Source organism: Mytilus californianus, unplaced genomic scaffold (assembly GCF_021869535.1).
Source record: "Mytilus californianus isolate M0D057914Y unplaced genomic scaffold, xbMytCali1.0.p SCAF_2, whole genome shotgun sequence".
Classification (NCBI taxonomy): Eukaryota; Metazoa; Mollusca; class Bivalvia; order Mytilida; family Mytilidae; genus Mytilus; species Mytilus californianus.
In genome coordinates, this window is record NW_026262668.1 from 89,081,510 (window position 1) to 89,095,984 (window position 14,475).

The following is a 14,475-nucleotide window of genomic DNA, read 5'->3' on the forward strand; positions in this document are numbered from 1 at the left end:
AGTTTGATATTTACAGATGGGATGCATCTGACCATCGTAAGATTAATATCGCTTTGGGCATTTGGAACAATATGACAAGTAAATGATCTAAAATTATTATTTTCTATCATATTTTCCATTTTTATAAATAAATAATTTACAACATAATAATTTTCGTCATGTGTCTTGTCCTGAAACTCCTATTCAGTCAAGAAGCAAAATAAGTCTTGGGATTTGCAAAATCAAGGATTTAGACCGTGAAATGCCCAGCTTCTGATACCCTCGCTTAAATGTTCTTTCGATTCTTTAAAACATTTTCCGTCGCACTAAGTGAGCTGTGAATTGGGGGGAAATTTGGGAAATTAAAGTACAGTATCAATTGTCTCTCTTCTAAGTTGAGTGATTTATGAACTTCCCTCTGTGAAATTCGAACGAGGTAATGCCGTCTAAACCCCAATGTTGATGAAACCTGATTCATATAATACAGAATATTATTTGTCTCTGAAGAGATAATCAATATATAATATTAAAAGAGCCTGAACATAAAAAATAGGAAATCACGGCCTTGTTCAAAAGGGTCACTGTATTAGACACAAACAACCAGCCATACAACATACGTATATAAAACATATACAAACATGATAGCATATACTGCTTTAGGAAAGAACACAAGTCAAAGTTCGCGCATCTGTCATACGATTTATCGAAACTCCAGTCGGGTCATATAGTTTTGCATGTGGCTCAATTCAAGATTTTATTCTTTCGAGAATTTCGAGAAAGAGTAAAAACTGAGACACGTAACCGTTGAGAAAATAGCTAAAAAAAAAAGGGGGGGGGTACCTGCATGTCAAAAGCGCATGTGTTCTAGTAATGAAGACTATGATACGTTGTACTCCATATTAAGGGAGTCTGTATTTAGTTTGAAGAGTATCTTCCTCTTCGAATTTCTGTTTGTTTTATTTTGTATTTTGGATTTCCAATATATTATTTTTCGAACACCAAATGAGAACTAAATTTTCTTAATGTGTTTATGTTGCATCCAATTAATTTTGGTAAATCAAATTGTTATACTATAACTGTTTTCCCCCTTTTTTAACTTTCGTTCTTTGCTATATTTTGCTGTCTAGCAATACAGACTCATTGAGACGTATAACATATATAGGTTTTTTTAATAGACAGCAAATAAATACTTTTTGAAAGCACTTGTTATATATAGTTTTTATCCATATCTTTTATTCAAGAATCGCCACTCATTCTTGTCTGTAATTAAAGGAGTTAACAAACCAGATAAACAAAGCATGTTAAAAGCATTTATTATAAATAAACTTCTATATGTAGGAAACAATAAACTTAACTTGTAAAAATAACAACTCCATCAATTATAATATGTAACCTACTTGCTGCAATTGTTTGCACCTGTCATAAGTCAGGAATCTGATGTTCAGTAGTTGTCGTTTGTTGATGTGGTTCATAAGTGTTTCTCGTTTCTCGTTTTTTATATAGATTAGACCGTTGGTTTTCCCATTTGAATGGTTTTACACTAGTAATTTTTGGGGCCCTTTATAGCTTGCTGTCCGGTGTGAGCCAAGACTCCGCGTTGAGGACCGTACTTTGACCTATAATAGTTTACTTTTATAAATTGTGACTTGGATGGAGAGTGGCACTCATACCACATCTTCTTATATCTATTGGTATCGATCGGAGCGAGAGAAAGAGGGCTTAACATTGATATGAAACCAACACCTAAATCAAAGCTGCATTTAATCTTTATTTTATCAGTTTTTTAAACAAACTGTAAACAAATCCATAATATGTTCATACTTTCATTTGTTAATTTGTTTACTTTCTACGTAAATATTTTAACATACATGAATAGTTCATATAAGCATTTCTCTTTGACCTGTTTCAACCGGTGTTTTTTTTTTTAAATTTGATAATATTGTACATGCATGACTTCTGGTACTATCTACTGAACCTCATTAAAATATGCCGATCTACCAAGTCCCAATAGGAAATGGATATATGGCACCAAAAATATGATTGCGAACCCTAAAACATAATATGTAACAAATTTGTATCCAATCTCTACCGACGGATGTTTCTTGTTCGGTTTTTCTAAATTCAATACATAAGAAAAGAAGTGTACTGATGATTTTTTCACCACTGAATACAGGGCACCAAGGACAACAATGCCAACAATAAATCTCAATAAAGACTCTGTCATCATAGTAATGGTAGGAATCACAATCTGAGCTTGGAACACTTGGCCTTTGTCTACTGTAAACCCAAACTGATAATTTATCCATGTCCCTAGAGTTACCCCTGCTGAGACTGCAACAATTTGAACGGCATCGGCTTTTGCGGTATAGGGAGAACCATCCTTAGCGTTGGGATAACAGACAGTGCTCAATGCGAGACTGATGCCAAAAACAACAAGCGGCGCAACCGGATGTGACTGCTGGAACATATCAAATTCTTTCATGTAAGGTACAGTCAACAAGATGATGATTAAAGATGATATCACTCCACATAAAAGATCCTACAAAATAAAACACGTATAGTAAGCTAAAACAAACTGTAATCTAGTTATACCCCAGTCCTTAAGCGACCATTTAAAATAAGGTTTATGGTGGTCTGAGATGACAAGATAAAAACATCAAATATTTTTGTATATTTTCCGAAAATGTGCAACTTCGCTTATATCCTGTCTGTTCTTCTCTGAATAAATGAAAATAATCACTGATGAAAGTACCACTAAGCAAGAACTGAATTGTCTTTTAAATCCGATTATGCTTATATAAATGCTTATGTATGCATGCTACGACAATAAATGTTTACGTCATCATTGACGGTAATTCGGACAATATTGTGAGATGACAAGTACAGTGTGTTCGTATGCAAGGGCCGAATGTTATATCACAATTGGAATATAAATGCATTATGTAAACAATGTTAGAATTTTGAGAACATCATTTAAAATGCAATTATTATTTACATGAACGGCAATAACTGTCAGCAACTTTTATTTGAATACAAAATCGTTTATGACATTGAAATTGAGATTTTCAAAGAGTTTTTTACCCCCACTGAACTGGGTCCAGTTGCACGTGATACACATACATGTACATTAATATATAAAATTCAGCATATGTTGTAAAACGGATGACCAAGGCAAAAAGAAAAGCTTTCAAGAGATACTAGTAATTGGTTTGGTGTTAAAGGCAGATAAGTCGGAAATTGCCCTTTAAAGACTTGTACGACCCCAGCAAATCCTTAAAAAGAGATCGTCAGAAGTCAGAGCAATCTCGGACTAATGTCAGATATTTGACAGTATCTGTTAAATTCATTCACAACCTGTTTAGACTCTTTGCGATTTAAAGCTTGACAAATCGTAAAGCCATTATCAAAAGTTGCATGGTACTCTAGGTTGCATGTATCATACTGTGTTTTTGTTTCGTTAGATTGAGGTCTGTCTGATTAACCCATACCCAACATCGCCTATATACTATATGGTCCGAGTACGAAAATAGTCCCTAGTGTGGACAGTGTGTTACTTGCCAATTTTTTTTATACCTCTTCCAAATGTATTTCTTCATGTTTTATGCCTCAAATAGCAAGTAGGGGATGAAATTACACTGTACAAAAATTTGGGTCATGAATTTTAAAGTAAAGTAGTGATTTGGTCCAACTGAAAAAGGTTAAAAATTAGCACTTCGGAAGCTGTCAAAAGATTTCAAGACCCCCTTAACATAAAATTGTCCATATTTTGAGATAGAGCCGATGAAGTTTTCTATAATTTGTCCTAAAAGTAGTACTACACACTATAAAAATATTATTGAGAAAGCGCAGGTGGGTTTTTTTTTTATTTTCATTTATTGTCTAAAAGAAATTCACTACGAAATAACTGTGTACTCGGACCTAATATAATAATATCAAACTTTATGTCGAAACCTAACATTCAATTAAACAAAAACAAAAAAACATTTGAAGCCAAGCAGTCAGTTTAGGAACTTTCCTATCTCATGATCTCGTTATTTTCACAAATTGGAAGTTATGAAATACCGTGTAAAATACTTACCAGTACTGAATGGACCCCAAGGTAGAGTCGACTTAGACAAACCAATAAACACCAGCATATGGCTACACATATCACAAACACAGGAGATATCTGAAACACGTCATAATTATGTTAAAGGGTGGATATATCAAACAATTAACTCAATATACACGACCATACACCCTATATTCAGTTGGCATTTTTTTTCTACAAAAAATGGTGGTTAAATGTTGGCACTTAGTGTAAAAACTGTACAACTTAGTGTTAAATATAAGTCAAAACGATCATAATAGCTACTCAAATCCTCTTTTACTCAAAGATGGAAATATTGGCAATGCCAAAAAGTTTCGATTGTGACCTTATTGATAACCAATTCACGAAAAACTGCTACTAAGATTGTAAGTTGAGGGCTGTTAAACTTGCTAGCCGAACGTGACATTAACCAAAATGACCAACCACTATGGTCCGCAGCCAGTTTCACTAAACTTGTACTATTACCACGACTATTACGGGACTGTTTGACAACCTTGACTTCCCATGAGGGTCTTGCACGATCGACGAAAGCCCATCCATTTTATCTTACAGGATGGCATAACAACAGAATGCGAGAACATTCATTTTTAAAAAAACTTTCACTTTTATCCCTATATATATATGTAAATTAAATCCGGTGTTTTTGAGTGCACTGAGGTGCATGCCTAGATTGTTATGGATCCGACACAAGACGACATTAATTTATGTTCTGATGAATAAATGTCTTAATACTTAATGATAAATATATATATGCAAATAAATTAGTATGGATGTATGTAGCTTAAAAAAAATATGAGTTATTGCTAGTTAAAAATTAAAAAAAATAATTAAAAAACCTTCACTAAAAGTATAATCTGAACAGTTAATGAGTTGATTGACAGAAATTCTATCAGTATTGTTGAAAATTAGGTTTACTTACATCATATCTATGTATTATTGTATACGCAAGCATAAAAGGTATAGCCGTCGCTGACATTGCATGTGTGGAAGGCATCGCATATTCCTGCAGAAAGTCAGTCTCTAATCTAACCACGGGAGGAGAGGATGGGCGTGGCCATATTAGATAGTCTTTAGCGGCTTGTCCTGCGTACATACATAAAGTCCAAACTACATTTGTCCGACGAACTACAACAGAATCCATATTCCATGCTACGTACGGGTAGAATAGTAAATAAAATGCCTCGTTTCCTAAAGATGATGCAAATGTCAGTATGTAAAATAGAGACTTCTGAAACATGGACAAATGCATCCATATTCTGTCCGCTTCTGATTTAGGCGTTCTGAACACAGTATCCTGAGATTCATTTTGATTTTGGTTTTCTATGATCTTATTTTTTCCACTATCCTGTAATCCTGTTCTTTTCCGAACTATACAAGCGTTGTTCTCATTTCCTGAACTTCCTACAGACGATTGATCACTTTTATAATTAAGGTAGACTCCACATAGACGTTGAAACTGTGCTGTGTATTCTGGATTTGAGAGATGAAAGAATGTCTTCAGTCTTCCCATTTTTCCCTATTTTGCTTATTTTTTTACTTAAACCGATAAACGTTAAATATGGGTCAATGAATTCACAGGTATTTAAATTATTGGGGCTTTCTTTCAAAGTCACTGTTTTCATAGTGGAGTCAGGTGACTGGAGATCTTTTCATTTAGATTTGTTTACGTTAACGACAAATCATTGTTGACTGACAGTCACGACCAAGATATTTACCTTTATACACCAGATTGAAATTATCAATTATAAGTTGATAATCCATTTAATGGGATTAATATTAAATTACACCAGGCTACATTCATTCCGTGGGTTGAATGGGGTTATGCAAGCACTAATTCTAAATCGGTTTTAAAATGTAACAAAACTATAGATATTAAAACTGTAACTTGGAATTCTTTGTTGATATAAAGTTATCATGATCCGTCCTTAGGTCGTCACAGTTTAACTTTTGTGAAAACTATTTATTATAAAGCAACGCTCAGACACATATATGTGTAACATGAGGTAAATATACAATAATAAACATGAATTATAATACAATAAACAGTTAATAAAACAATATACAAAACAATATACATATCACGATAAGTTATATAGGTTTCTAATAAAAGATGCCACCTGTCTATATAATTTAACATTGCAATAAGATAACATGACTGCTAACTTCTATTTAGATACTTCGTGTAATACTGAGCTAGGAATAAATTTTTCTCTAATATTAACCAGTTGACAACTGGTCGAGGAGACTTACATATAAAAAGATAGTAAAATTCGTTTCCTATATTTTCGGTTTACATAACTTAAATTTTCGGTCCTCCGCAGGAATATTATGCCAACGCCCAGTTTCAATAGGAATTTTAAAGTTAGATGTTCTTAATTTTGTCATTCAGATTCTTGCGTTTTCCGGCATCTTTATTAATTAATTTTTAAAACTAAAAATGTCTTTAACTTGAATAAAACATACCACGGGAAGATAATTGAACATCTTGAAGCCATTTTTGAATGTATTGGTCTTGTAAAACCTGTTTTATCAGATCTTTATAGTCAGAACTATCATGATTGACAAATACATATCCTAATCCTGTATCATTAAATATTGATTCAATAAAATTCAACTATTTGAAGGACTGACTGCTATTTTGTTTTAAACTAAGAAATAGTCTATACATATTACTACTTAATTTTTCACCATGCAATATTTTTCTCCAAAATGATGACATTCTTATTTTAACTTTTATTTCTAATGGAAATCTGCCTAATTCTCCATAGACCATATAATTAGGTGTTGTAGAACTTACTGTTAAAATTCGTTTCCAAAAACCTAAGTGAATTTGTTCTAAAATTTTCAAGTTTTCGAACCCCCAAATCTCACAACCATATAATAAAATAGGCTCTACCATGGCACCAACAAGTTTGAACTGTAAGTCTAATTGAATGACTTGGTTTCTTAGATTTCTATACAAGCTGTATAATAATGCTTTTTGTGTTTGATTAATAAGTTTTTTCTTTGCTTCTAAAAAAAATTCCATTACATCTAAATATTAGACAAAGATATATGAGTAGGTATCGACTATTTTTATATTTTTGCCCTGTAATTTAAATTCAAATTTCCGTCGCACTTTGTGTTTGCTAAATACCATTCTTTTTGTTTTAGTAACATTTACTTCCAGTTTCCATAATTCACAGTAATTTTGAAAAATATTAAGAGCATTTTGCATATTTTCGTCTGAATCAGCCAAGATGACTGTATCATCACCTTTCAGTATGGCAAACTGTTTCATTATAGTATTTAACTCAGTTTGACATTTTTCTTTAAATATCTCCAGGGGACATCCATCTAATTCAGTAAAGAAATGTTCTACATGTATATGTCATTTAGAAAAAGAGGAGGGGGACAAATTTTCACCCTGTCTAACACCAGTAAGACAAGGAAAATATTCTGACCTCGAGATTCTGACTGGTCGTTGTTATATTGAACACATGATTTTATATTATTATACATATTGAAAATAACAGCAAATACAAATTTTGCCCCTGTAGTTTTTTCCACAAGCCACACCTCCATACAGTGTCGAAGGCCTTGTGGAAATCGACAAATGTGCAAACTATTTGTTTTCCAAAAGACTGATACAGTGACATGGGTGATATTAATGCATGTAATACGAACAAATTATCAGTTGTAGAGTCACCTTTTCGAAACTCTGATTGATTATATGAAATTAAGGAAATTTCGTTATTGATATAAAAAGTTTTCCTAGACAGGTAATTTACGTTATTGCTCTGAAGTTTTCAGGACCCATTTTACCTCCTTGGTCTTAAAAACTGGTCTTATTATACCAATCTCGATATCAATAGTCCAATGCTCTGGTATTATTCCAGTGTCTAAGACAATATGAATATTTATCGGCATATCTGAAGCAGTGCTGAAGTTGAATGTTTTAAATGTTAATTAAAAGAATCCAGTTGATTTGTCACAGGATATAAGAAGATGTGGTATGAGTGCCAATGAGACAACTCTCCATCCAAGTCAAAATTTATAAAAGTAAACCTTTATAGGTCAAAGTACGGTCTTCAACACGGAGCCTTGGCTCACACCGAACAGTAAGCTATAAAGGGCCCCAAAAATTACTAGTGTAAAACCATTCAAACGGGAAAACCAACGGTCTAATCTATATAAAAAACGAGAAACGAGAACCACATCAACAGTATTCTTTTAAATTTTTTATTGCATCAATACTTTCGCCGCGGCTTCCGTAATATAATCATTCAAGATTGAATCGTACAAGGTATCATCACAAATAGAGTTAAACTTCAACATCTAAAACATCATCTGCATCAACTGGTTCATATTGTTTCAAATTTTTAAAATATTCGTAAAATATGTCAACAGGAATCGGAGGGTTCTGATATACTTGTTATGCATTCTAAAGACCTTAGGTTGAGTTATAGTTATGGCAAATAGGCCGTTTTTTTAATATTTATTCAATTTCATGATATCTTATAAAGTTACATGTATGTATTCTTTATGAGATATCTTATCTAATTTGAAGTAAATAATATAAACATACTGCCCATGGATGAAGCTGTTAGGATAGATTAACACACGAGGAAAAAACTTATCACCCAAGATGAAGTCGCGGGTGATAATTTTTTCACCGAGTGTGTTAATCACCGTAACACATTCATCCAAGGGCAGTATGTTTTTTATTATACTGAATGCATTATGGTGCAAGTGTGCACTATGTTATTAGAACGACAATTGTAAAAAAATAAAGTCATAAATTAAGATAGTTTACTGTTAGAGGTCGGTCATTTAAAAACGTATCAACCGTATCATATACGTTGAAGTATAGTCGCATCTGCAGATATACCAAAAACTATTAAGTGATCCCGAACTTAAGACTATTATACGTTTTCCCTCTGTCCCTCTGGTATCTTTCGCCCCTCTTTTCCAACAATTAAGTCAGCTACACAATTAAATACTAGCATTAGAAATTAATCAGTTGCCCATCTGCATTATTGAAAGTATATACAATTAAAGCTCGGGATCAAATAATGTTTTTTGGTAAATCTGCAGATGCGTATACGTCAAAGTATGATACGGTTGATACGTCTTTAAATGACCGACCTCTATTAATAACAACAACAAAACGACGGAAATGATGTAGAAATAAGAATTGGTAAACCTGTCAACGTATATTTGTTCCTAATAATATTTATTCCTGAGGGAAACAATATTAAAATAATATATGTTCTGCGGAATTCCTGTCATGGACTACTTTTTCCATCTGTATTATATTTGTTCCACTGATCGATATTATCTCTGTATGGTGATATGGGCTGGACTCCTTGCAATGTAAAGCAATGGACAGCTGTTTTTAGATTATGGTCCAGATTTTGTAAAATGGACAATGATAGATTGAACAAACGAGTATTTATGTGGTCATATAAGTATGAAAATAAACCAATTAAAAACTGGTGCTTCAGAGTAATGACTAAGTTTAAAGAGTATAATATTGAACCATATTGTAATTGTGATATATTGTTAACTAAAAATGTAATTAAGGATATAGAATGCTTATAGCTATTGATTTATATAGAACTGAATGGCATAATAAGTTGGTTTCGAATGAATATGCCAAACTACGTACCTATAAATTATTTAAAAACAAACAGAATTTAAGGTAGAAAATTATATTTGTAAAACTATTGCAGGGAAATATAGAAGTGCTTTTGCAAAATTTCGCTGTGGTGTTGCGCCCCTAAAAATTGAAACGGGCCGCTATCAGAACTTAAAATTGAGAATGGAAATGGGGAATGTGTCAAAGAGACAACAACCCGACCATAGTACAGACAACAGCAGAAGGTCACCAACAGGTCTTCAATGCAGCGATAAATTCCTGCACCCGGAGGCGTCCTTCAGCTGGCCCCTAAACAAATATATATACTAGTTCAGTGATAATGAACGCCATACTAAACTCCAAATTGTACACAAGAAACTAAAATTAAAAATAATACAAGACTAACAAAGGCTAGACGCTCCTGACTTGGGACAGGCGCAAAAATGCGGCGGGGTTAAACATGTTTATGAGATCTCAACCCTCCCCCTATACCTCTAGCCAATGTAGAAAAGTAAACGCATAACAATACGCACATTAAAATTCAGTTCAAGAGAAGTCCGAGTCTGATGTCAGAAGATGTAACCAATGAAAATAAACAAAATGACAATAATACATAAATAACAACAGACTACTAGCAGTTAACTGACATGCCAGCTCCAGACTTCAATTAAACTGATTGAAAGATTATGTCTTCATCATATGAATATCAGGCACAATCCTTCCCGTTAGGGGTTTAGTATCATACCATCATAACATATATGAGAAGAACATAACCCGTGTCATGCCAACAACTGGTTTTTAAATAAATGTGTTTAGTGCCGATGCAAAGACCCTATAAGTGAATCAATATTAACGCCAAAATATGCAATCTTTAATGACCTGACAACAGTATCGTAACTATATCCCTTCTTAATAAGTCTATTTAAAGGTTTTTTTAGCTTCAGAGGTGAATACTGACATTTTTGTGCTTTATAAAGAATATTTCCATAAAAAATTGGATGTGAAATACCTGAACGTATAAGAAGTCTGCATGTTGAGCTATATTTACGAATGATGTCCTTATACCGATGATAAAATTTAGTAAATGTTTTGACTAGTTTTGACTTACCTATTAATGAAAGATTATGTTTTAATTGTAATGACAATACCATTGAAGATGAGAAACATGTAATTTTGAAATGTCCACTGTATGCAGATTTTCGTGCTGTATTGTTTAGTCATGCTTATTCTTTTAGTCATGATTTTAATAGTATGTCAGATGACGATAAATTTGTATTTTTATTTAGTGATGAAAATGTTTACTTTTATACTGTCAAAATCTGCTATGATATTTTACTGAAAAGAAAATGTTAACGGCGGGGATTATGAAAGGTTGGTGAAAATTAACAAATGCCGCGTGTCCAATGAAATGAATGGATGATATAGATAGTTGCATAAAGTATAATAAGATATCTAAATTAAATGCAAAACCTTGGTTTAATAAAGAGTGCAAAGAAAAACGAAATGCTTTTCATCGGGTTAAAAATACATATAAGCATAATAAATCTGTAGAGATCAAACAACTTTTAAGCACTTGTGCTAAAGACTATAAGAAAACACTAAACCAAAATTTTAGTAAGTATCAAGAAAAATGTGCTGCTGAGCTAAGATCCCACTCGAAATCTGACACAAAAGCCTTTTGGAGGACTCTTAAAAAATATTCCGGTCAAACTAAACAGAACCCTCCGATTCCTATTGACACATTTTACGAATATTTAAAAAAAAATTGAATCAATATGAACCCGATGCAGCTGATGATGCTATTGATATTGATTTTAACTCTATTTGTGATGATGCTTTGTACGATTCAATCTTGAACGATGAGATTACGGAAGCTGAAATAATTGATGCAATCAAAAAATTAAAGAATAACAAATCACCAGGATTAGATAAAATTTTAAAATGAATATATAAAACATTCAACTCCAGCACTGGTACATATTTACTGTAAAATATTTAACATTGTTTTAGACACCGGAATAATACCAGAGCACTGGACTATTGGAATAATAAGACCGGTTTTTAAAAACAAAGGAGATACCATGGATCCTGATAACTTCAGAACAATAACTTTAATAAGCTGTCTAGGAAAAGTCTTCACATCAATAATTAATTCTAGGTTGACTTTTTTGCAAATGAAATTTCCTTAATTTCATACAACCAAGCTGGATTTCGAAAAGGTCACTCTACAACCGATAATTTATTCGTATTGCATGACTTTATATCACTGTATCAGTCTTTTGGGAAAAACTATTTTGCACATTTGTTGATTCCGCAAGGCCTTCGACACTGTATGGAGAAGTGGCTTGTGGAAAAAACTACAGAACAGTGGTATACAAGGGAAAATTTATATGTATAATAATATTAAATCATGTGTTAAATACAACAACCAACAGTCAGAATATTTTCCCTGTCTTACTGGTGTTAGACAGGGTTAAAATCTATCTCCCTTTCTCTTTTCCATTTTTTTAAATGACATAGAACAATTCTTAATTGATTTAGGTGGATGTCCCCTTGAGATATTTAAAGAAAAATGTCAAAATGAGTTAAATTCAATTATGAAACTGTTCGCCATACTGTACGCTGATGATACCGTCATTTTGGCGGATTCAGCAGAAAGTATGCAAAATGCACTAAATATTTTTTCTGAATTACAGTGAATTATGGAAGCTGGAAGTAAATGTTACAAAAACAAAAAGTATGGTATTTAGCAAAGGCAAAGTGCGACGGAAATTTGAATTTAAAATACAAGGCAAAAATATAGAATTAGTCGATACCTTCTCATATCTTGGGCTCATATTCAAATGTAATGGTACTTTTACAGAAGCGAAGAAAAAATTGGTTAACCAAGCACAAAAAGCATTATACAGCTTGTACAAAAGTATTAGAAATCAAGTCATCCCATTAGATTTACAGCTTAAACTTTTTGATGCCATGGTAGAGCCTATTCTTTTATATGGCTGTGAGATTTGGGGATACGAAAACTTGAAATTTTAGAACAAATTCACTTAAATTTTTGTAAACGTATTTTAAGAGTAAGATCTTCAACGCCTAACTATATGGTATATGGAGAACTAGGCAGATTTCCATTAGAAATAAAAGTTAAAATAAGAATGACATCATTTTGGAGAAGTATAATGCATGGTCAGAGTGAAAAATTAAGTAGTAATATGTATAGATTATTATTAAGTTTAAAGCAAAATAGCAGTCAGTCATTCAAATGGCTGAATTTTATAGAATCAATATTTAATGATACAGGACTAGGATATGTGTTTGTCAATCAAGATAGTACTGACTACAAACATCTGATAACACAGGTTTTACAAGACCAACATATACAAAAATGGCATCAAAATGTTCAATTATCTTCCCGAGGTGTATTTTACTCTAGTTATACAAATTATTTTGGTTTTGAAAATTATTTAATAAAAATCCCGGAAAATGCAAGAATCTGGATGACAAAATTAAGAACGTCTAATTTAAAAATTCCCATTGAAACTGGGCGTTGGTATAATACTCCGGCGGAGGACCGAAAATGTCACATATGTAAAGAAAATGTAGGAGCCTCGTGACGAATTTCACCATCTTTTTATATGCAAGTCTCCCCAACTGGTTATTTTTAGAGAAAAAAACATATCCCTAGTTATTATACAAAGCATCCAAGCAAGCAGAAATTATCTGTTATGTTATCTTATTGCAATGTTAATTTATATAGACAGGTGTCATCTTTTATTAGAAAGCTAAATAACTTATTGTGATATGTATATTGATTTGTACGAATTTTTATTTGTTTTTAAATGTTACAATTGTATTATAAATCATGTTTATCCTGCAATCAGCCAACTATTGTACAAATAACAGGTACACAAATAAATTTTTGCTTTATTTGTACTTGTACAAATAAAGTCTCCTGTTACCCCCTTTTCCATGTTGAGCAAGCGGTAATGTGGATATTTCTTTTTGCGTACCAGTTCATTTTGGGGTCCTCTTCGCGGTCCGCGTTTAAACTATGTCGATTTCTTTGAAAAATTAGAGACAATGATTTAGATTTAAAGTCTCAAGTGTTGGGTGTAAATTTCAGGATAAAAACAATATATGTACATTGTCGGAAAATATAAAATTTATTGTACTCGCTCGGCGAGCCTCGCTTTACGTCCTGTTTCTAAAGCTCATACAAATAAATTTTTATATTTTCCGACAATGTACATATATTGTATATTTATTATTGTATATTTACCTCATGTTACACATATATGTGTCTGAGCGTTGCTTTACAATAAACAGTTAAATAGTTACTTTATAATATATCTAAGATATCATATATACTCTATAGAATATCTTATAATTATATACTCTATAATATATCTTATAATTATATATTTTATAAGATATATCATATACTTTATAAAATATATTATTAACTTTATATATGGTAAGATATCTTTTAAACTAATTTAGACACTTATATTGTTTATAAGATAACTTATTTGTTTTATCTATTTTAACATTTGCCTATATTTTGTTTATTTTGTAGTGCTAATTAATGAATTTCTTAGTTTTTAAATATCAAATTTTATCACAATTTATACATATATATTCTAAATTTTCTTACGCTTTTCTCAAATAATTTAGTAGATACATTTTTATCATACTTCAAATTTGCTTATCCATGTCAAACCAAGTCTTTCAAATATGAATGTCAAATTTTTAGCATGTAATGCATGTTGTTATTATTGTTTATATGTAT

General features: G+C 32.0%; 1 protein-coding gene and 1 long non-coding RNA gene across 2 annotated transcripts in view; both read right to left on the minus strand.

Annotated features, from left to right (window-relative positions):
- Positions 1 to 1,275: 1,275 nt before the first annotated feature.
- LOC127728398 (sphingosine-1-phosphate phosphatase 2-like) lies at positions 1,276 to 5,714 on the minus strand. Its single transcript, XM_052235759.1, has 3 exons — positions 4,989 to 5,714; positions 4,058 to 4,147; positions 1,276 to 2,518 (listed from the first exon to the last, which is right to left on the minus strand). The coding sequence occupies exons 1-3, from the start codon at positions 5,577 to 5,579 to the stop codon at positions 1,946 to 1,948; spliced, it is 1,254 nt and encodes a 417-aa protein (XP_052091719.1). The 5' UTR covers positions 5,580 to 5,714; the 3' UTR covers positions 1,276 to 1,945.
- LOC127728430 (uncharacterized) overlaps positions 1,276 to 14,475 on the minus strand; it is a 156,549-nt gene continuing 143,349 nt past the window's right edge. The window contains exon 2 of the long non-coding RNA XR_007994120.1: positions 1,276 to 1,595. This is a non-coding gene — a long non-coding RNA (uncharacterized LOC127728430). The remainder of the gene's footprint in view (positions 1,596 to 14,475) is intronic.